Raw genomic sequence first — 25,075 nt, 5'->3', positions numbered from 1 at the left:
TCTGCAACAACAGCTCTGGTTCAAGTTGCAGTTTGAGGGCTTGGGGTCCAGATAAATAGCTCCTTGAAGTTGGAGTTGCAAGTTGACAGAATAATGAAGAAGGCATTTGGTACCCTTGCCATTATTGGTCAGTGCATTGACTATCAGAGCTGGGATGTCATGTTGCGGCTGTACAGGACATTGGTTAGGCCAATTTTGGAATACTGTGTTCAGTTCTGGTGTCCTTGCTGTAGGAAAGATGTTGTTAAACTTAAAGGGGTGCATAAAAATTTACCAGGATGTTGCAGGGACTGGAGGGTTTGAGCTGTAGGGAGAGGCAGAATAGGCTGGGGTTATTTTCCCTGGAGCATTGGAGGCTGAGAGGTTTATAAAATCATGAGGGGCATGGATAGGGTGAATAGCTGAGGTTATTTTCCTAGGATAGGGAAGTCCAAAACTAGAAAACATAAGTTTAAGGTAAAAGAGAAAGGCATAAAAGGGACCTAAGGGGCAATGTTTTCACACGGAGCATGGTGCATGTATGGAATGAGCTGCCAGAGGAAGTTGTGGAGGCTGGTACAATTACAACAGGTAAAAGGCATCTGGATGGGTACATGAATAGGAAGGGTTTAGAGCGATGTGGGCCAAATACTGGCAGATGGAACTAGATTAGTTTAGGATATGTGGTCAGCATGGACAGGTTGGACTGTACTGTAAAACTCAGTGACTCTATGACTTAGTGGATGCCAAAGGTTCTGTGCCATGCAGCTGGTTTGCTTGTTGATCTGTAAATTGTTTCTGTGGCAGGTGGTGAGAGTATGAGTTTCCTGCTCAATAAGAAACAACAATAACAGCAGTGGGATAGCCTTGCTGCAACAAAATGCTCCATGTGCAGGCTTTAACCTCATTTTATGACACTACTGCACATGTTTTATCAAACTCATAAGTATTATAAAACCATAAAATGTTGGAGTAGAAGCAGGCCATTCAACCCATCAAATCTGCTCCATAATTCAGTGAGATCATGGCTGCTATGATAATCCTCAACTCCACTTTCCTGCCTTTTCCCTAAACCCTCAATTCCATCTGATTAAAAATCTATCTATCTTGGCATTGAACGTAGTTAACAACTCAACTTCAACAGCCTTTTGCAGTAAAGAATTCAAGAAATTCACTTCCCTCTGAGAGAAGAAATTCCTCCTCATCTTTGTTTTAAATGTGTGAGCCCTTATTCTGAAATACCCTTTGGCCCTGAACTGTCCCACATTTAAATAATTGAGAACATAATGAACTCAATATGACAGTATATGCAATATGGACATTAATGCAGCATGCAGTAGACCTTTAATTTTTATTAAATTAGACTTTGTAATTCCTCCATTTCAATTGGAGAAATTGCTGCATTATTTGTGAGGCCTTACTTTGACTTTTTGTGTTCTCAATTTCTGTGCCAATGTTAATCACACTTATTTAATCTCTTTAGTGAAGAGTTTATGTTCCATTAAAGAAACACAATAATGCTCCCATTATGTAGCTTGCAATTTCAGACATTTTCCTAATACAGTAACTCGGCCATTTTCTATGTGCATTTTCATCTGTGATTTTATACAGCATTGGCCTACTGAATAACTGGACAATACATTTATACTAATAAAGTGATTGATTCTGGTTATTTTACAATGAATAATGACCCCTTTTAAAGATTTTCATATGTTATTGTCCCCAATCCTGATTCTGGTGGAACTGTCAAATTACTTCACTTTGTTCTGAGTCTTATTACGCTGAGACTGCACAAATGAAAGATTCTGCCACCGGTACATTTACCACTGGTCTACAACCTTTGTGACAATACAATGCCCTCTCTTTGATCCATATTATCATCATTTGCTACCGAACTTTCCATTTTGTGTTTTGTTTTAAATAGTCAATTATAATATTTTGGACATTATTTGACATAATGGCATTTTAAATCACATTTCAAGCAAGCAAAATTGACCACACCCTGGAATATTCTAGAGTACAGACTTTTATTGTGAACCACAAATTCTCTTCACTTCTCAAAATTGTCAAAAACATTTCCTTCCTCATTTCTTTTAGTTCAAGTTCTTCTTTCATACTGTTGCCTATAACCTGTATCTGGATGGTCCCACTACTCAGTTAATACTGTGCCTGTATTTTGTCCCATATAGCCAATTCCTCTTTGCACTATGAATGCTGCTGGAGAGAATGCTTTCCATGGAATTTATTTTTGCCAGTGCTCTTGACATTTTGCTCTAGCAGTGCGCAGAGCCTGGTGAAATATTGTTGTTATTCAGTAGGTCAACGCTGAATAAAATCATAGATGAGAATAGATTTGGAAAATGGAAATTTGTGATTTGACTTTAGTCAAAACTAGAAATCTATTTAAATTCAATACTGTGGCACAACTTAATAATTCAAGTGCCAGCGTAGTTTGGAATTTCCAAAGGAAATTTCTGCGGTCTTCTTTACGATCTACTGAATTCTACTATGTACTTTTCTGTGCCTTGTAAGCAGTGGTTAAATCATCTGTTTAAGCAAGTCCATGTCAAAACCTTCACCCATGTCCAAATCATGAGGTTCTAATTCTGAAAAATTTGGTTACTTAACTTGCTTTTGTGTGATAGTGGAAGTGCCAAGGACGTTATTTGTTTCTTCCTTACCTAAAGAAATAACCCAGATCCCTGTGGCTTGTTCCTCCATAGGTCATAAGGTTCACATTTAGAAAACAAGCTGGGTAATCACAGCCTGGTAGTTTACATTTAGATTCATCTTGCTGAAGTTATCTCCAAATCACTCTTTGGTTAGAATATGGCTTAATTTTCTCTTTGACTTATAAGCAGCTTCTGACCTCTTTAATATGCTTAATTTATAACATCTTCAGCTACGACTATTAAATACCAAAGATTAAAATGTGGGTTAGACAGAGTCCAGTCACATACTTTTCTAATCAAGAATCTAATTTTCACTCACATAGCACAAACTTCAATTACCCATTTCACTTCTACATTCTCCCAGTCATGTGCTCACTCTGGTATCCCTTCGTTAACTTCACATGTTCACAGAGTTCCATTTTGTTTCAGATATTCCTCCCAGAAACCACTACATAGTAATCCTGAGTTCAGTTCAGCAATTCTCTGGGGACACAGGTTCAAACCTCACCCCGGCAGCGTGACTTTAAATAAAATTTAAAGCTCTGACATATAAAAATCTGTAACAGTGACTATGACAACTATCATCGACTGTTGTGACAACCAACCTGGTTAACTAATGTCCTTTAGGGAAGGAAATGTGCTGTCCTTACTTGGTCTGACCTACATGTGATTCCAGACCCGCAGTGATATGGTTGACTGTCAACTGCCATCTGAAATGATCTGACAAGCCATTTGAGCCTTGCCAGCAAGACCCACATTCCATGAAAGAATAAAAACAAATGATTGTGCATTACAGTGAGACCACTGAACTTTGGGATGCATTTCCAGAATAAGTACTGCTTCTCTTTCCAGTCCAACCACCAGTTTTGTAGGGGACCAGCACCTTGCTTGAATGAGAGGGCTTCTCTTTCCTTTGGATAGCCTCATACCCATCTCTATCCTCGTCCCTTCAGGGTGCGATGTTGGGACATAGAGGACTGTGATTACACTGGAGAGGCTGCAGAAGAGATTTACTAGGATGTTGCCTGGGCTGGAAAGTTTAACTTACGCATGAGATTGTTTAGACTGGGTTGTTTTCCTTGGAACAGCGTGGATGGTGGGAGGACATAATTGAGATAGAGAAAATGCCACAGCACAAAGATAGGATAGACAGAAAGGAGCTTTTCACCTTGGACGGATGAATGACTGGAGACATAGATTTAAGGTAAGGGGCAAAAGGCAAGAGATTTAGGGGAGATGTGAGGAAATTGGCAGTATTCAAGAAGCACCTGGACAAATACATGAATAGGGAGGGAATAGAGAGATACAGATCCTGTAAGTGAAGATGGTTTTAGTTTGGAAGGGCAAAATGTGTCACTGCAGGTGGAAGGATCATTTCCTGTGCTGTATTGTTCTTTGTTTTTTGTTCTAAAAATATTTTCATCCAAAGCATGGTGGGCATCTAGAGCTCACTGCTTGTGAGGAAGAGGTAGAATCTCTGATAACATTAATAAGTACTTAGGCACACAAAACTAGGTGTCAGGTGCTGGAAATTGGGATTAGAATAGTTGGGTGGTTGTTTTTAATGAGCATAGACTCAATGGGCCAAAAAGGCCTTTATTTCTGTGCTGTATCCTCTATGACTCCTGTTGTTATGAGCTACTGCTTCAGTTGCACTCTGAACTGCATCCTGTAGTGTAACTGGGATTCATTTTGCACCCATGCAGTTGGAATGAATATCAGGCTGATTCACTTCCTGCTTTGGGAGTCTGCCAGAGACATAATAGACATGATTACTAAGTGGTTTGGAGGATGTCAATCATTTATCATCACAAGGCTCACACAGATGAAGAAGGACCTTTGTCCCACCGTTGCACAGCCATCCAAAAAGCAATTCTTAAATGGTTTTAAAACTTTTGCTTTGCTGGCCTGACTGATTCTGAGTTGAAGGCTTTCCTGACTTCAGTCTAAAATTTGCCTTTTCACTGCTGCATCCATTTGTCCTGTTCTCGCTACTTTAATGTGTTGACGGAAATATTCATGTTGATTGGTTCCTTCAGAGGCCCATTTAAAGATACTTCATTTTTTATTCATTCTTGAGACTTTAATAGTGCAAAGCCACCATTCATTGCCTGTCCCTAATTGCCCTGGAGAGAATGCTGGTAAATTCCTGTGAGGAATGAGTGTCTCTTGACAAGAAGGCTTATTTTTTGATGTGGAAAGATTGACTTGATAGTGTCCATGAACCTCTTGTATTAACTTAATTCATCTGATTGGATTCCATTTTTGAATTATATTCATTCATGGAATGTGGGCATTATTGATCAGGCCAGTATTTGTCACCCATTTAAGTGTCAACTACATTGCTGTGGGTCTGGGATCAATAATTAGCCAGACCAAATAAGGATAGAGTTGTCCTTCCCTAAATGACATTGGTGAACCCGATGGCTTCTTCCCGACAATCAACAACTGTTTCACAGTCACCATTAAACTCCTAATTGCAGATATTTATTAAAGTTAAATTTCACCATATTCCATGGCAGGATTCAAATTCAAGTCGCCAGAATGTTGCCAGGATCTCTGGATTAATAGCCTTGCAATACCATTAGGTCATCACCTCCCATGAGGAGATTGTTGCAAAGCCTCATTCTGGTACAGGGTTCCACACTGTAGAACCCAATGAAGCAGACTAATGTGTTTATAGGATTGAACTGAAATATTTAGGTTTTCAGGTTTGATAGGCATCGCTTCCTAAATTATGACATAACTTTGTGTTATTTCATTCAGGCTTCACATCTGTATTGCCATGTGTTTGGAGAGGCATTGCGTTGAGGCAAGGAGCTGAAATAATTAGTTTTATCTTTTGGTAGCAGTCTTTTCCTTCTGCCTGAAGGACCACATCCCGTCTTGAATAAGTAATCGAGAATAGCCTTCCGACATAGTAGAATCGTAGTATCATAGAATGGTTGAAGCTTGGAAGGAGCCATTATGCCTGTCTTGTCTGTGCTGGCCCTATCAAGGAACAATCCACCTAGGGTCACTTTTATGCTTTCTCCTTGTAGTTCTGTAAATTTTTCATTTTAAAATAATGATCTATTTCCTTATTGATTGAATGTGCCTCTCACACTCTCAGGCAGTGCACTGCAGATCCCAACCATCTGAATGAAATAGTTTTGCCAAATGGCTCAATTGTATCTTTTGCCAGTTTCCTTAATTCTGTGCCATTCCTCTCCGGAGGCATAACAATATCTCCCTTTCCACTCCATCCAGAACCCTCATGAACAACTTGATTAAATTTCTTGTTAACTTTCTCTTCTCCATGGAGAACAGTCTTGACTTCTACAATCTATCTATGTAATTGAAATTCCTAATTCCTGGAGCCCTTCTCATGAATGAAAATAAATAAGAGCATAGAACTAAATGCAGTGCTCCAGTTGAAGCCAAATCAGTGTTTCATTAATACAGCATAGTACGAGTCATTCAGCCCACAAAGCTTAAATTGGTTCCACTCTCTGTTCTTCCTGTACAAGCCTACACAATTTTTCATTTCTGAGTAGTTTTGAAAATGTCTATTGAATCTGCTTCAGACAGTGCATTCCAGATCATAGCAACTCAGTGTGCAAAGAATTACACTGATAGTCAACTTAGGATTGTCAGTCCAGCTTGAAATGGCCTGAAAACTCCATTTAGCAATACATCAAGCCCTGTTCTTTACCCACAGACATAACACATACAGGTGCTGAACCTGTTTCATCTCAGCAAAATAGATGACAACCATTGGTCAGTTCATTTTTCAGGGCACTAACTTGACCAAATCAGAATCTACTGTCTGGTTCGAAATTTAAACAAAGCTTGACAGTTAATTGTCAATTGTCATTAACTGGTGCATGTTCAATGGCAATGCTTTAACCAATCAGATTTAACTGGCTGAGTGTTGGTTCTCTGCTTGAATTGATATTCTTGCAAATTTTCCTGATGAATGCAAGATAAAAAGTTTCAACAAAATACATTAAGATTCAGCAGTTGCCGAAGTGATCTTATGTCGATTGGCATTTGTGGAAAAGGGTTCCATTCTTTTTCAATAAATTCTGTATTTGTTGCTAAAAGGTCCTGCCCCACAGCCCTAAGACAATGCTCCTTATTCCCACACATCCTATTTGGCCAAAATAGTTTCTGTCTGTCTTTACGCTATGCACTTCCCCTTAATAACTTGTAAAATTTGACTAAGCCATCCCTTAACCTTTTATCTAGCCATACCAAATTAATTTGTGTAATCTCTCGTTGTACATTGACAAGTGTACGTTGGAATCTCTCCACGTGGTTAGTACATCGCAACAGTGGCCTGGTACTCAAATCGTCTAATCGTGCTAATCAGCAGCAGTTCCAATTGCCAGAGTGATGCCAAGAAAGGATTTGAACACATGTTCACTGTGTGACCCCTATTCCTCATTGTTATCCATGCCTGCTCTGCCGAATCCAGGTTGATGGCTTCCAATGTCAGGCATTTTTTTGGTTTTCACTCTCCTTTGTATTTTGAAACACGCAGTAGCTAAATAATAGGTGCTTGTATTCAACTTGTTCAGCAGTTCCCACGTACTGTGTGTCTCTGAGGTGATAATAGCTCAGTGCTGTGAAAGTGTTTGCACATAGTGTGATGTAGTATCACGTATGAATAAGCAGTAATTAGGATCACCACTGGTGAAATTCCAATGGGATGTCATTTGTCAGGACAAAAGGTACAGGTTGAGTACCAGAGAAAAGGATAGAGCAGTGAAAAAGATGGAAATTTCTGTCTTGATTCACAAGCATGCTGGTCATTTTACGGATTTGATGTTTTCTAAACTTCCAGGAATGGCCTGGAGTATTGATTCCCATACATGGTACCACCTTGATCCCGTTTTGAGTTTAAAATTACTGTGACTCCCTCAGTGAGAACTGTTGGCCTTCATCACAAGAAGATTCAAGCCAGGAGTAGGGGACGACTTGCTGCAATTGTACAGGGTCTTGTTGAGACCAAACCTGGTCATTTTGGTCACCTTATCTGAGGAAGGATATTCTGGCTATGAAAGTTTAAATGACTAATTTCTGGGCTGGCAGTACTAACGTAGGAAGAGAAGCTGAGATAATGGGAACTGCAGATGCTGGAGAATCCGAGATAACAAAGTGTGGAGCTGGATGAACACAGCAGGCCAAGCAGCATCTTAGGAGCACAAAAGCTGACGTTTCGGGCCTAGACTCTTCATCAGAAAAGGGGGATGGGGAGAGGATTCTGAAATAAATAGGGAGAGAGGGGGAGGTGGACCGAGGATAGACAGAGGAGAAAATAGGTGGAGAGGAGAGTAAGGGTGGGAAAGTAGGGAGGGGATAGGTCAGTCCGGGGAGGACGGATAGGTCAAGTGGGGAGAGATGAGGTTAGTAGGTAGGAAGTGGAGGTGCAGCTTGAGATGGGAGGAGGGGATAGGTCAGAGGAAGAACAGGTTAGGGAGGCGGGGTGAGCTGGGCTGGTTTTGGGATGTAGTGGGGGGAGGGAAGAAGCCTCCTGCAGTGCCATCATGATGCCACCCGTAGGTTGCAGGAACAGCAACTCATATTCCGCTTGGGAACCCTGCAGACCAATGGTATCAATGTGGATTTCACCAGCTTCAAAATCCCCCCTCCCCCCACAGCATCTCAAAACCAGCCCAGCTTGTCCCCGCCTCTCTAACCTGATCTTCCTCTCATCTATCCCCTCCTCCCACCTCAAGCCGCACCTCCATTTCCGACCCACTAACCTCATCCCACCCCCTTGAGCTGTTCGTCCTCCCCGGACTGACCTATCCCCTCCCTACCTCCCCACCTATAGTCTCCTCTCCACCTATCTTGGAGAAACTTGGAACAATAGACCTATTGAGTCTGTCGTCATTGGTGGGTACATTGTTACAGCAGATTCTGAGAGATGGGATTTGCGTTCACTTGGAGTGACAAGGACTGCTTATGGATAGTCAGCATGGCTTCATGCATGAGAAATTGTGTCTCAGAAGCTTTATTGAGTTTTTTGGGAACATAACTAAAAAGATTGATAAGGGCAGAGATGGACTTCAGTAAAGTCATTGACAAAATTCCGCATGGGTAGACTAATTAGTAAAGTTTGACCATATGGGATTCAGGGAGAGCTAGCTAATTGGATCCAAAATTGGCTTGATGGTGGGAGTCAGAGGATGATGGTGGAGGGTTGTTTATTGGACAGGAGGTCTGTGATCGGTGGTGTGCCACAGGGATATAGAACCCCTACAGTGTGGAAACAGGCCCTTCGGCCCAACAAGTCCACACCAAACCACAGAGCATGCCACCTAGACCCATCCCCCTATAACCCACCTAATGTACGCCTCCCTGAACACTATGGGCAATTTAGCATGGCCAGTCCACCTACCCTGCACATCTTTGGACTGTGAGAGGAAACTGGAGCACCCAGAGGAAACCCATGCAGACATGGGGAGAACATGCAAACTCCACATAGACAGTCACCCGAGGCTGGAATCAAACGCGGGTCCCTGGTGCTGTGAGGCAGCAGTGCTAATCACTGTGCCACCCCTTTTTGTTTAACTTTCATCATCAGTAGGGTAAAACTAACCTGTCTGAGGATGGTCTATACCCAGCTCACGTTCCCTATTAGTGGGTGAACAATCCAACGCTTGATGAATTCTGCTTCACAATGAAAGGAAGAGCCGACATCGAAGGATCAAAATGCAACGTCGCTATGAACGCTTGGCTGCCACAAGCCAGTTATCCCTGTGGTAACTTTTCTGACACGCCCTCCTTAAAACCCAAAAGGTCAGAAGGATCGTGAGTGAATCAGTGCTGGGTCCACTTTTGTTTGAAATTTGATTTGGATGAAAATTTAGGAGTTAGTAAGCTTGCGAGCGACACCAAGATTGGTGGCATAGTTGACAGTGAAGAAGGTTAGCTAAGATTACAAAGTTATCGTGATCAGTTGGGCCACTGGGCTGAGGAGTGGCAGATAGAGTTTAATTTGGACATTACATTTTGGTAATACAAACATGGATAGAACTTATATAGTTAATGCTATAGTAATGAATAGTGTTGTTGAACGGAGAGACCTGGGGTTTCAACTACATATTTCTTTGAAAATTGCATCACAGGTAGACAGGATGGTTAAGAACCCCTATACATGCTTGCGTTCATTTCTCAGACCACTAAATATAGGATTTGGGGTGTCATGTTGAGCTTGTACAAGATGTTGGTGAGGCCACTTTTGGAATTCTGTGTACGTTTCTGGTCACCCTGCTATAAGAAGGATACAACTAAATTGAAGAGGATTCAGAAAAGATTTACCAGGATGTTGCCAGGACTGAAGGGCATGAGTTGTTAGAATAGGCTGGGACATTTTTACTGGAGCATAGGAAGATGAGGGTTTTACATGATCATGAGGGGCATAAATAAGGTGAATAACAAATGCCTTTTCCCTACATTAAGTGAGTTCAAAACTAGGGGGCATATTTTTAAGGTGAGAGTCGAAAGATTTAAAAGGAAACTAAGGGGCAGCTTTTTTTGGTTCATATGTTGAATGAATCGCCAGAGGAAGCGATATATGCAGGTACAATTGCAACATTTGTATAGGTACGTGAATAGGAAAGATTTAGAGTGATACGGGGTGAAATGCAGGCAAATGGGCCTAGTTTAATTGGGGTAGCAACTAACTGGGTCAGCAAGGACAAGATGGACTGAAGGGCCTGTTTCCTTGCTCTGTTCACTGAATGAGTAGGGAGTACAGAACCAGAGGCTATAGTTTTAAGTACATAGGTTAGACCGTTTAGGACTGAGGTGAGGAGAAATTTCTTCACACACACAGTGGTAAGTCTATAGAATTCTCTGCCACAGACAGTGGTTCAAACAAAAATATTGAATGTTTTCAAGAAGGGGTTAGATATATTTCTTAGGGTTGAAGGGTATGAGGAGAAAATGGGAACAGGATATTGAGTTGATATTGATCAGCCATTATCATATTTGAATTGCTGAAAGGGCTGAATGACTTCCTCCTGTTCCTGTTTTTTTATGTTTCAATGCGACTTGAGAGACCAAGAGTTGCGTCTGTAGAAGTGGTGGAGACGGGGGATGGCTGACCTGGTGGAGTTGGAGCATAGCTGTTATAATTCAGTCAAAGCCTGATAACAGTCTTTGCTGCCGTGTAACTTGAGACCCCAGAACTTAAGCTCATGACTGTACTTGGGGTCCTAACACCCAATTTGGAAGGCCCTGTCCTAGAGTCTATGGGAAAGATTTATCTTCTGAACCCAGCCTCCAGAAACTCTTGAGAAAAATACATTTTGCCATTGAAGACAAATTGTGTTTAATTTTTTTGTATGTCAGCATGAAAAATATTGAGGAAGAGCGAAAAAGACTGTCGGACTGTGAATGAACGGCCATCCAACTGAGTAACCCAAATTCTATATGCTTTCTGATTGGCTGCAGGAAGATGGTATGTTGTGAGATAGATTTGTTAGGTGACCAGTGGTGAATGGGTGGATGTGGAGCATTTGGGGACAGAATGTCATGTTACAATGCCTCCACAACCTGAGTTAGTGACCCTAGTTATCACGGCAGGCAAGCCCACTTCACTTGGGACCTCATCAAACCAAAGAGTGGGAAAGGATAATTCCCTCACATCTACAGCAAGGCCTCAATCTAGATTGCATCCAGCGGGCATTCCTTCAGATACTCAAAGGAAAAGAAAGGCTCATATTTGCATTGCGTCCTCCACAATATCCCAAAATTGATGAAGCCCTTTTGAAGCAAAGTTACTGTTTTAATGTAGTAACTAATTTGCCCACAACAAATAATATGAGATGAGACGTAGAGCTGGATGAATACAGCAGGCCAAGCAGCATCAGAGGAGCAGGAAAGCTGATGTTTCGGGTCTGGACCCTTCTTCAGAAATGTTGCCTGCTCCTCTGATGCTGCTTGGCCTGCTGTCTTCATCCAGCTCTGCACCTTGTTAAATCAGATTATCCAGCATCGGCAGTTCCTCCTATCTCAGAAGATCATGAAGATCTCTTTTAGGCATTGGTGAGACACTGGGGAAGTCTTATTGAAACATATAAAATCCCGAGAGGACTTGATAGGGTGGATGCTGAAAGGATGTCTTGTCTTGTGGGAGAGACTAGAACTAGGGTCTTAGTTTAAAAACCAGGGGTCTCCTATTTTAGACAGAGATTTCTTTCTCACACAGGGTCATTTGTAACTATAGTACTCTCTTCCCCAGACAGATCCGTTCTTGACTAACAAGTAAGTCAAAACATTTTGGGGGCGGGCTGGAAAGTGGAACTGAAGCCATAATCAGATCAGACATGGCCTGATTTGATGGTGAAATTCTTTTATAGAATTACAGAATTGTTACAATGCAGGAGGCCATTCGACTCACTGTACATGCACCAGTTCTCATATTATCTGTTATCTTATCCCATAATGGTGTAAACTATTTCTATCCAAATAATCATCCAACGCCCTCCTGAATGCCTTAATTGAAACTGCCTTCACTGCATTTCTAGGCAATTTATTCCATACTCTAACTCCTTCTTGAGTGAAATAGTTTTTTTTCTCACATCACCCTTGATTCATTTGCATATCATTTTAAACCCATGCCCTCTCATTCTTTTGTCATTTATGTGGGAGCAGTTTCTCTCTGTCTCCTGTATCCTGCCTGCTCATGATTTTGAAAACCTTAATCGAAGCCCTTCTCAGCCTTCTTCTCCCTAAGGAAAACAGTCTAAACTTCTTCACTCTGTTCTAACTAAAATTTCCTGGAACTATTGTTCTGTAATCTCTCCAATGTCTTCATGTTGTTCCTATATTGTGACACCCACAACCATACACAATACTCCAGCTGAGGTCTTAACAAGAATCTAGTACAAGTTCAAAATCACCTCCTTGCTTTTATACTCCATGCTTTTGTAAATAAAGCTGAACAAACTGTGCTTTATTAACTGCTGTCTACCAGTCCTGCGACCTTCAATAATCTGTGCCCATATATATCCATTTGTGAAGGAACTGGATGGTCTCTTATTGAAGAATGTCACTGATCTTTTAGAAGTAGTGCCAAGGTGATCTTTTACATCCATGTGGGAGGGCAAACTGAGCATCACTTTTACATATGACAGACAAGGCTGTGTCTCCAACAGTTCAGCATTTCCTCAGATTGCCTCAGTGCAACATCCCTGAGCTGCAACCACCCCCAACTGAACAGATATGGAATTGACCAGAAGAAAATTAATTCAGTTATTTATATCGAAATGAGGCAGGGGAATGGTATGGGAATTTATTATCCTGACTGTCCATATAAACTCAGATCAGTCAAAACAGGAAGATGCCTATGTGTTTAAAGTTGATATGCGTGTATGACTATTTTGTTTATTGATGTGAATAGACTATAACAATGCTGTACCCTGGATAATCGTTAAAAGCATTTGGTCTTAGCGTTAGGCTGTATGTGTTGATACTTGTGATCAGAGATAATGGGAACTGCAGATGCTGGAGAATCCGAGATAACAAAGTGTGGAGCTGGATGAACACAACAGGCCAAGCAGCATCTTAGGAGCACAAGAGCTGATGTTTCGGGCCTAGACCCTTCATCAGAAAAGGGGGATGGAGAGAGGATTCTGAAATAAAAAGGGAGAGATGGGGAGGCGGACCAAAGATGAATAGAGGAGAAGATAGGGAGAGGAGAGTATAGGTGGGGAGGTAGGTAGGGGATAGGTCAGCCCAAGGAGGACGGACAGATCAAAGGGGCAAGATGAGGTTAGTAGGTAGGAAATGGAGGTGCAGCTTGAGGTGGGAGGAAGGGATAGGTGAGAGGAAGAACAGGTTAGGGAGGCGGGGACGACAGGAGAGTTGCAGTGGAAGAGAGATCCCCTGAGGTTGGTCCGGAGGGAGGAGGGTAACTTCTTCAGGTTAGGCTATCTTCTCCTCTATCCATCTTTGGTCCGCCTTCCCCGCTTCTTCCAGGAGGCAATTTGGCAGTTTGTTGGGGTAGGAGGCTGAACAGTGAGATGGTGAGAGAAAGTGTTTAATTTTGATGCTTTTGCCATGCCATTCTCACATGACCTGGACAACCGTACTCCTTGCAGCAACGGTTTGACAATAGCAATGAATTTGCATTTCTCTTATCACCTTTCAAAACCTAGGATTGTCCTAGAGATAATGGGAACTGCAGATGCTGGAGAATTCCAAGATAACAAAATGTGAGGCTGGATGAACACAGCAGGCCAAGCAGCATCTCAGGAGCACAAAAGCTGACATTTCAGGCCTAGACCCTTCATCAGAGAGGCTCTGATGAAGGGTCTAGGCCCGAAACGTCAGCTTTTGTGCTCCTGAGATGCTGCTTGGCCTGCTGTGTTCATCCAGCCTCACATTTTATTATCTAGGATTGTCCTAAACCATTTTGTAGCTGGAAAATACCCTCTGACCTACAGTTACTTATGCAGTGTAGGAAGTAGGGATGTCAGTTTGGCCATGGCAAGCTCACACAACTTGGAGTGTCCGGAATCCTTGAAAGTTGCCACCCAGGTTGACAGGGCTATTAAGAAGGCATACAGTGTTTTAGCTTTTATTAATAGAGGAATCGAGCAACGGAACCAAGAGGTTATGGTGAAGCTGTACAAAACTCAGGTGCAGCCGCACTTGGAGTATTGTGTCCAGTTCTGGTCGCCGCATTATAAGAAGGATGTGGAAGCTTTGGAAAGGGTGCAGAGGAGATTTACTAGGATGTTGCCTGGTATGGAGGGAAGGCCTTACAAGGAAAGGCTGAGGGACTTGAGGCTGTTTTTGTTAGAGAGAAGGTTGAGACGTGACTTAACTGAAACATATAAAATAATGAGAGGGTTAGATAGGGTGGATAGGGAGAGCCTTTTTCCTAGGATGGTGATGGCAAGCACGAGGGGGCATAGCTTTAAATTGAGGGGTGAAAGATATAGGACAGATGTCAGAGGTGGTTTCTTTACTCAGAGAGTAGTAAGGGAAGGGAACGCTTTGCCTGCAACGGTAGTAGATTTGGCAACTTTAAGTACATTTAAGTCGTCATTGGATAAGCATTTGGACGTACATGGAATAGCGTAGGTTAGATGGGCTTGAGATCAGTATGACAGGTCGGCACAACATCGCGGGCCGAAGGGCCTGTACTGTGCTGTAATGTTCTATGTTCTATGTATTTAAGAGTGTTTGAACAAAGGAATAAACATTAACCAGGGTGTAGAGGAGAAATCTCCCATTCTTCTTCAGATTTCTGCTGATGGGATCTTTTAACTATGAGGTCAGTCAGGATCGCAGTTTGAAATCTTATTAAAAAACGGCACCTGCAGCGGTACAGCACATAATTGCTGGATTAGGAACTTTGGCTTTGCATCCCCTGTTCACACGTCCACCAGTATCAGGGACAAATTAAGTAAGTAATTCAAGACTCTTAAATGATTCATAGAAACAGGAACACAAGAAGACATTTTGACCCTTCGAGCTTTTCCTACCAAAGGCCTTTGACAAGGTGCTGCATGGGATACAGCAAAATACGATGAGAGTCCATGGTGTTAGGAGCAAGGTACTGGCACAGATAGAGCATTGACTGACTGGCAGGAGGCAGAGAGTAGGCATAGAAATGTCTTTTCCAGATGGCAGGTTTCAACCATGGCTATGGCGACTATTCACATTGTACATTAATGATCTGGACGAAGGAACTGAGAGTATTGTTGCTAAGTTCGTAAATGACACAAAGAAAGGTGAAGCGACAGGTTATGTTGCAGAAGCAGGGAAGCTGCAGAAAGATTTTGACAGACTAAGAGAGGGTCAGAGAATTGACAGATGGAATACAATGTGGGAAAATGTAAAGTTATGCAATTTGGTGGGAAGCATAGAGACATAGACTATGTTTTAACTGGGGAATGGCTTCGGAGATCTGAAGTACAAAGGAACTTAGGAGTTCTAGTTCAGGATTCACTTAAGGCTAACGTGCAGATTCAGTTGGCCTTTAGAAAGACAAAAGCAACGTTAGCATTCCTTTAAAGAGGGCTAGAATACAACAGCAGGAATGTATTTTTGAGGTTTTATAAGGCTCTGGTCAGCCTGCATTTGGAATATTGTGAGAAGTTTTGGGCCCAGTTTCTAAGGAAAGATGTACTGGTGTTGCAGGGGCTCTAGAGGAGGTTTACAAGAATGATCCTGTGGATGAAGGCTTGTCACATGAGCAGCTGTGGAGGATTCTGGATCTATACTTGATGGAATTTAGAAGGACGAAGGGGGATCTCGTTGAAACTTACAGAATATGAGAGACCTGGATAGAGTGGATGTGGTGAAGAAGCTTCCACTAATAGGAGAGACGAGGACCAAGGGCACGGATTTGGGGTGAAGGAACAGCCCTTTAGAACTGAGATGAAGAGGAATTTCTTCAGTTGGAGTGTGAAACTCATTGCTGCAGAAAATTGAAAAAACCAAGCCATTGAGTGTATTTAAGACAGAGATAGTTAGGCTTTTGAGTAGTAAGAGTATCAGTGGGAAGAAAGCAGGAAAATGGGGTTGAGAAACGTCTCAATCATGATTAAATGGTGCAGCAAACTCAATGGGCTAAATGGTTTAATACTGTTCTGATACCTTATGATCTTATGACATGATTGATCATCCAATTCAATACTTTCTCCTCACTTTCTCCCCATACCCTTTGATCCCTTAAACTCTAAGAATTATATCTGACATCTTCTTGTTTTGGCCTCAGCCACCTTCTGTCATAGAGAATTCTACAAGCTCACCGCCCATTAGATGAAGAAATTTTTCCTCATCTCAATCCTAAATGACCTATCTCGTATTCTAAGACTAATCTTGATAGATTGATTGACTGATTTATTGTCTCGTGTACTGAAATACTGTGAAAAGCTTTGTTTACAAGTCGTACGAGCAGATCATAGTAAGCAAAGGATGTACAGATCAAAAGGACTTAGATAGAGGCATACGGGTTGCATTGCACAGGGTGTGCAATAGGCAAGATCAACGTTAGTAAGATCAGCATTATTTGAGGCTAGAGATGATGTTGGCAGCCTTTCCGTGGCAGCGAGCCATGTAAACGGAGTCCATGGATGTAAGGTTGGCTTCAGTGACGATCTGGGCTGTGCACACTACCTTCTGTTGTTTCTTACGGTCCTGGGCAGGGCAGTTGCCATTCCAGGCTGTTATGCATCCGGACAGTATGCTTTCAATGGTGCATCTGTAGAAGTTGGTGAGGAGACCTTATGGACATGCCAGTATTATTCAGAAGAAGAGCCAGGGATAATCCTGGAGTCCTATGCAATATTTATTTCTCAATTAACATCACTGCAACGTATTATCTGGTTGTTAATAGTTTAAAAGAACATGTGTACAAACCAGTGCAACATTCCTTACATTGCAGCAATGACTGGACCTCAGAAGTACTTCACTTACTGTCAAGTGTTTTGGAATTCTGAGATTGTGAAAGATGCTCTAGAAATGCAGTCGTCACCCACATAAATACAGTGGCTCCAAGAGCAGGTCAGAAGCTAGGAATTCCTGCAGCAAGCAAAACACCTCCTGACTCCTCAAAGTTAGTTCAGTGTCTGCAAGGCATAGGTTATGGGTGTGACAGAATATCCCCACCTGACTGGATGGGTGCAGCTCCATCAACACTCAAGAAGCTTGACATGATCCTGAAGAAGCCTGCTTGATTGGAATCACTTCTAGACACTTCCACTACCTCTACCATTGATGCTCAGTAGCAGCAGCATGCACCGTCTACAAGTTACATTGCAGAAATTCACCAAAGATTCTTAGACAGCACTTTCCTAACCCATAACCATCACCACCTACCTGCAAGTTCCTCTCCAAACCTCTCACTATCCTGACTTGGAAATAAATCACTGTTCCTTGAGTGTCACTGGGCCAGAACCTTGAAAATCCGAACCTAATTGCACAGTCGGTCTACTTAGAGCTAAAGGACTATAGTGGTTCAAGAAGGCAGCTCACCACCACCTTCTCAAGGCATGTTGGCCCATTCAGTAAAGCCTGGGCCCCTTGAATAAAGAAAGAATGTTGTTTCTTACTTTCTTTTTTAGTGATCACTATTTGTAACTAGGCTGCTCCTTGGCTGTTTAAAAGATTAAAATTGCCTGACATGACCGATGAGAGATTCACATTACTGCTGCACAGATGATTTGCTTGTTTGTTCAGGATCATTTCATGTACTTTAAACCTCTTCATTATCCTTTATATGTAGCTGTTCTACAATTAAAGTGTTTTCCGTCTTTACTCCCTATTTGTCTGTTCCAGCATCCTCTTTGCAGATATTGAAGGATTCACCAGTTTGGCCTCACAGTGCACAGCTCAAGAACTGGTCATGACACTCAATGAACTCTTTGCCAGATTTGACAAGCTTGCATCGGTAAGTGTGCACTGCCTGGGATGACTTTGTTACGTGTTCTCCCATCCCATTGTTGTCTCTTCCGTAGTTATTTTGGCAGCCACGAGACTCATAGGACTTTGGAATTAGGAGCAGGCATAGGCCATTTGGGCCCTTAAGCCTGCTGTGCTCTACGATGCAATCATGGTAATCTGATTGTGGCCATGGCAACATTTTTCTGACTGTCCCCTCCATCCATTAACCTTGGTTACCCTGTCAAACAAAAGTCATGTAACTCAGCTTTGAATATCATCAATGAGCCAGCCTCGGCTGCTTTTGAGGGAAGAGAATGCCAAAAACTTGCTGAGAGAAGAAATTTTTCTTCTTCTCCATCTCAAAAGAGAGATCTTTAAGTCATACCCCCTACTTTGAGGCTCTCCCATGAAGAGATATCCTCTCAACACCTGCTCTGTCAAACCCCTTTGGAATATGCAACGTTCCAATATGGTGACCTTTTATTCTGGTAAACTCCAATGAGTGGGGGCTCATCCTTTCCTCATAAGGTACATCCCTTCATCCCAGAAATCAGACAAATTTCTCTGATTGCTTCCAATGCAAGTGTATCCCTCCTGAAGTAAGGCAACCAAAACTAAGTTAACAAAAGCACTATCTGCAATGATGAAGTTGTTCCTTCTCCAGCAGTCTTTAGCTTTCTTATTTTGTTTCTCTCTCTCTTGATGCCTTCTCAGGAGAACCACTGCCTGCGTATTAAGATCCTGGGTGATTGCTATTACTGTGTTTCGGGACTACCTGAAGCTCGAGCAGATCATGCACACTGTTGTGTCGAAATGGGGGTGGATATGATTGAGGCCATTTCGTAAGTAACTGTTCACCTTAATCCTGTACCACTTTGCTGCGTGGGAGGTATTCATTCTTCCTTTGTGTCTTAATGAATAACTACCGGTATAGGAGGTCAACAGGAGTTTTGGAGCTGTTGCTGGCAGATGAGTGGTGAACTTCTGACAGCATTAAGAGAGTAAATATTTGCCCAGATACTTTATAACCCACATCTGAAGAATGCATTTGTTTTCTTTCATGACAATAAGACCGATAAGACATAGAAGCAAAAGTGGGCCATTCAGCCCATCCCATCTGCTCTGCTTTTTAATGAGATCATGGCTGATCTGATGATTCTCAAATCCACATCAGTGCCTTTTATGATAGACCTTGATTTCCTTCCTGATTAAAAATCTATCCATTACATCTTGAATAAAGTTAACAACTCAGCTTCACTAGCCCTCTGCAGTGAAGAATTTCAGATTCACAAGCTTCTAAGAGAAGAAATTCATCCCCTTAAAAAATAGAAATTCCTTCTTTTCCCTGTCTTAAATGTATGACCCCCTGTTGAGGTTGGTTGGCTCGCTGGGCTGGGTTCTTGTTTTGCAGGTGTTTTGCTACCATACTGGGTAATATCCTCAGTGCAGCATCCAATGAAGCGTCAGTGTGTTTTCCCACCTGGTTTTTAAACTGTGGGGTCCATTGTGATGGATTGCCTTACTTCTGGTTTTCCTTTGTAGTGGAATGTATATGGGGTCGAGTTCATTATGTTTATTAATAGCATGCTTTGTGGAGTGCCAGTCTCCTAGGAATTCTCGTGCCTGTCTCTGCCTTGCCTGTCCCAGGATTTTGGTGTTGTTCTAGTTGAAGTGGTGGCTGTCCTTGTCCATGTGGATTGAGATGAGTGAGTATTGGCCATGTCTTTTTGTAGCCAGTTGGTGTTCAAGTACTGTTGTTGTTAGTCTCCCTCCTGTTTGTGCTAAGTAATGTTCCTCACAGTCTCTGCAGGGGGACCTTGGGACACTCATGGTATTCACTCATGGTACTTGGGACATGGATGTTGCTGTTGGGGCCAGTATTTTTTGCTTGACCCTAGTTTCCCTTGAGAAGGGGCTGGTAAGCTGCCTCTTGAACCACTGCAGTTCATGCAGAGTAGGTACACTCACAATGCTATTGGAGAAAAAATTTGAAGATTTTGACCCAGCAGCAGTGAAGGAATAGCAATATATATCCAAGTCAGGATGATGAGTGGCTTGGAGGGGAACTTGCTAGTAGTGGCGTTCCATGCATCTGCTGCTCTTGATGAAGGTTGTGTGTTTGGAAGGTGCTGTCTAACAAGCCTTGGTAAATTTCTGCAGAGGTCTGATAGATGGTACACACTGCTGCTACTGAGCTTTGGTGATGGAGGGAGTGGTTGCTTGTGGATGTGGTGCCAATCTACTGGGCTGCTTATTCCTGGATAGTGTCATGCTTCTTGAGTACTGTTGCAACTGCACCAATCCAGGCAAGTGGGGAGCATTCCCTCATACTCCTGACTTGTACCTTTTAAATGATGGATTGGCTTTGGGGAGTCAGGAGGTGAGTTAATCACCACAGTATTCTTAGATTTTTGACGTGCTCTTATAGCCGCTGGAAATGGCGCAGAACATTGTGCAATCATCGCCAAACATTCCCAATTCTGACCTTAGAATGGAGTCACAGTGATTGATGAAGTAGTTGAAGATGGTTAGGCCTATGACACTACCCTGAATATCCTGTACCCAAGATGAGTGACCTGCACCAACCAAGACCATCTTCCTATGTGCCGGGTATGACTCCAAGCAACAGTGAGTTTTCCCCTGATTCCCATTGATTCCACTTTTGCTGGGGCTTCTTGATTCCACATATGGTCGAATGAGGCCTTGATGTCAAGGGATGGACTCACACCTCACTTCTGAAATTTAGCACTTTTGTTCATGTTTGAGCCAAGGCTGTAATGAGTCAGGAGCTGGCAGAAGCCAAACTGAGTACAGACTGAGCAGGTTATTTCTGAGCAGGTGCTGCTTGATAGCACTGTTGATGACACCTTCCATCACTTTACTGATGATCAAGACCTGACTAATGGGATGATAATTGGGCTGAGCTGGGTTTATCCTGCTTTTTGTGTAAAGAATATACCTGAGCAATTTTCCATATTGCCATGAAGAAGCCAATGTTGTAGTTGTACTGGACCAGCTTGGCTGGGGAACGGCAAGTTATGGAACACAAGCCTTCGTACTATTGCCAGAATGTTGTCAGCGCCCATAGCCTTTGCAGTATCAATGCCTCCAACTGTTTCTTCTTATCACGTGGAATAAACTAAATTGGTTGAAGACAGGCATCTTTGATGCTGGGGGCCACTGGAGGAGATTAGGACGGTTCATCCACTTGGCATTTAGGCTGAAGGTTGTTGCCAAAGCTTCAGCCAAAAATGCCATCTTTTACAGTGATGTGTTGAGATTTTCCATCATTGAAGATGGGGATATTGACATGGCCAATCACTGCATTCTCTTCCTTGTCATCATCCACTTCAGGCAACTACTAACCCACCACATAGAACATAGAACATAGAAAAGTACAGCACAGTACAGGCCCTTCAGCCTACGATGTTGTGCTGTCGAATAATCCTCATCCAAAAATAACCTAACCTACATTCCCCTCAATTCACTGCTGTCCATGTGCAGGTCCAGCAGTCGCTTAAATGTCACTAATGACTCCGCTTCCATGACTACCACTGGTTAACTATTCCATGCGCTCACAACTCTCTGGGTGAGGAACGTCCCTCTGCCGTCTCCTCTATACCTTCCTCCTAATACCTTAAAACTATGAACCCTCGTGGCAGTCAATCCTGCCCTGGCAAAAAGTCCCTGGCTATCGACTCTATCAATGCATCTCATTATCTTGTACACCTCGATCAGGTCACTGCTCTTCCTCCTTCTCTCCAGAGAGAAAAGTCCGAGCTCAGTCAACCTCTCCTTGTAAGACCAGCCCTCCAGGAAGCATCCTGGTAAACCTCCTTTGCACCCTCTCCAAAGCCTCCACATCTTTCCTGTAATAGGGCGACCGGAACTGGACACAATATTCCATGTGTGGTCTCACCAGGGTTTTGTAGAGCTGCAGCATAACCTCGCAGCTCTTAAACTCGACCCCCCTGTTAATGAAAGCCAAAACACCATATGCTTTCTTAACAACCTTATCCACTTGGGTGGCAACTTTGAGGGAGCTATGCACTTGAACACCAAGATCCTGCTGTTCCTCCACAGTGCCGAGAATCCTGCCTTTAATCCTATAGTCAGCATTTAAGTTCGACCTTCCAAAACATAAAAAGAAGACTTTTAATGAGAAAGTGCCTTTCATAATGTCAGGACTTCCAAAGATGCTTCAGTACCTTGGGGAGGAGGTGATTTCATTTGGCCAGTAGCCGAAAACCCCAGGCTAATGCTCTAGGGATATGGGTATGAATCTCACCATGGAAAATGGTGAAATTTGAACTCAATAAAATTCTGAAGTTAAAAAGCCGGCCCAGCGACGACCATATGATGATTTTATTGTTGTAAATAGCCATCTGGTTCATTTATGACCTTTAGAATCGTAGAATTCCTACAGTGTGGAAACAGGTCCTTCGGCCCAACAAGTCCACATCAACCCTCAGAGCATCCCACCCAGACCCATCCTCCTATTCTACACATCCCTGATCCTTATGGGCAATTTAGCATGGCCAATCCACCTTCCCTGCACATCTTTGGACTGTGGGAAGAAACCGGAGCACCTGGAGGGAACCCACGCAGACACAGGGAGAATGTGCAAACTCCACACAGACAGTTGCCTAAGGGTGGAATCAAATCCAGGCTCCTGGTGCTGTGAGGCAGCAGTGCGAACCACTGAACCACCATGCCGCCCCAATTTGGGGAAGGAAATCTACTGTCCTTACCTGGTGAAGCCTAACGTGACGCCAGACCACTAGCAATATGGTTGACACTTAACCGTCCTGTGAATTTGGCTCCAGCAAGCCTCTAAAATCAAGGGGTAATTTGGCATTGGAAACAAAGATGGCTCAGACTACATTCCATAAACAAGTTAAAAAGGTACTTATAATGTGTAGGACATGTGGCAGCTGATTTGCACACAGCAAGAAATCACAAATGACAATAAAATTATCTAAAATAAAACAAAGAACTGTGAATGTTGGAAATCTGAAACAAAAACAAATTGCTGGAGAAACTGAGCAGGTTTGGCAGCAGTTGTGGAAAGAAAGCAGAGTTAATGTTTCAGGTCCAGCGATCCTTCTTAAGAACTGAATGCTGCCAGACCTGTTGAGTTAGAATCATAGAATCCCCACAGTGTGGATGCAGGCCACTTTGCTCATCGAGTCCACACTGACCCTCTGAAGAGCATGACACCCAGACCCATCCCTCTACCCTGTAACCCTGCATTTCCCATAGCGAATCGACCTAGCCTGCACAACACTGGACACCACTGATAATTTAGCATGGACAATCCATCTACCTTTCTCCAGCAATTTCTATTTTTGAATGAAATTGAGGTAAAGATTGCAGGATCACCAGTGAAAAATTCCCATGTCCTTTTTCAAAATAATGGGATGTCATATGTCTACCTGAAATGGCAAATAGGGCTTTTGGAAAAGAACTGAACTGAACTGAAAGACCGTGTTTCCATCAGGTTGGGAGTGTCAGCCTGTGTACATCAAGGTTCAAGAAGATGGCTCATGACCACCTCTTTAAGGGCCCCTAGGGATGGGCAATAAATGCTGACACAGCCAGTGACATCCACATTGCATGAATTAATAAAAAATAACCTCAAATGGAATTTGAATTCATAACCTGTCTTAGAGGCCGCATGTTAGAGAGCAACAGTTGACATTGTCACAAATGGTAGACTTACACCTTACAATTTGGTAAACCCTAATGGAAAGAAATTGCTATGGGCCACATGATAAAGCTGATTTAGTTTTCACTGCCTCGGACTTTTGACAATATTTTGGGAATTGGACTCCATAGGTCTGCCTGTTTTCAACATAAACTACAAGGACTGTCCAATTCTGTAAGACTGAAAGAGGCAATTACATTAAATAGCACCTCTCACAACCACTTGGACATACCAAAGACTTCAGCACCAGTGAAGTACTTTTGGGGTCCTACTGTAATTTATGAAGTACAATGTTCAATTTGTACATAGAAATCTCCTATAAACAGCAGTGCAATATCAACAAAGTAGATGGTTTTGGATGTTGATGAGGACATCAGGGGAAACATCCTACCTGTCTGAAATATGCTTACCTGAGAGGGCATCTGGCAACTTAATTTATCATATCACCCAAATGACAGCACCTCAAACAGTTCAGCAGTCCCCCACAGAAACAAAAATAGAAGTTGCTGGAAAAGCTCAGCAGGTCTGGCAGCATCTGTGAAGAAAAGATCAGAGTTACTGTTTTGGGTCTGGTCATCTTTCCCCAGTGTTCTTTCACTACTGTACTAGATTGACATCTTTCATTATTGACTTGGTCTGGAATTTAAACCCACAACCGTTCTGACCGAAAGCCAAGCGCACTAACCACTGAGCCATACAGTTCTGGTCACCGCATTATAAAAAGGATGTGGAAGCTTTGGAAAGGGTGCAGAGGAGATTTACTAGGATGTTGCCTGGTATGGAGGGAAGGTCTTACGAGGAAAGGCTGAGGGACATGAGGCTGTCTTCATTAGAGAGAAGAAGGTTGAGAAGTGACTTAATTGAGACATGTAAAATAATCAGAGGGTTAGATAGGGTGGATAGGGAGAGCCTTTTTCCTAGGATGGTGACAGCGAGCACGAGGGGTCATAGCTTTAAATTGAGGGGTGAAAGATATAGGACAGATGTCAGAGGTGGTTTCTTTACTCAGAGAGTAGTAAGGGAATGGAATGCTTTGTCTGCAACGGTAGTAGATTCGCCAACTTTAAGTACATTTAAGTAGTCATTGGATAAGCATGTGGACGTACATGGAAGATTGTAGGTTAGATGGGCTTCGGATCGGTATGACAGGTCGGCATAACATTGAGGACCGAAGGGCCTGTACTGTGCAGTAATGTTTTACGTTCTATGTTCATATCAACAACTTTGCCAGTAGCCACTTTCGGGTCTTTTGGGATCCTTGCACTTTTGTCTAGCCAGCACGTGTCACCTGCCTGAGCAGGCGGCACCCCCCAGAAGCAGT

General features: G+C 42.7%; 1 protein-coding gene across 7 annotated transcripts in view; it reads left to right on the top strand.

Annotated features, from left to right (window-relative positions):
• adcy5 (adenylate cyclase 5) overlaps positions 1 to 25,075 on the top strand; it is a 405,848-nt gene that overhangs the window by 236,477 nt on the left and 144,296 nt on the right. For 6 of the 7 annotated variants that reach the window (XM_059647537.1, XM_059647541.1, XM_059647539.1 and 3 more), the window contains 2 exons: positions 17,943 to 18,054; positions 18,762 to 18,889. The exons of the other annotated variant lie outside the window; for it this stretch is intronic. In XM_059647537.1, the coding sequence (XP_059503520.1) occupies positions 17,943 to 18,054; positions 18,762 to 18,889 (240 nt within the window). The remainder of the gene's footprint in view (positions 1 to 17,942; positions 18,055 to 18,761; positions 18,890 to 25,075) is intronic. 7 annotated transcript variants of the gene reach the window in all.

This window comes from Stegostoma tigrinum, chromosome 7 (genome assembly GCF_030684315.1).
Source record: "Stegostoma tigrinum isolate sSteTig4 chromosome 7, sSteTig4.hap1, whole genome shotgun sequence".
Taxonomy (NCBI): domain Eukaryota; kingdom Metazoa; phylum Chordata; class Chondrichthyes; order Orectolobiformes; family Stegostomatidae; genus Stegostoma; species Stegostoma tigrinum.
This window is presented reverse-complemented; position numbering and strand designations above follow the sequence as displayed.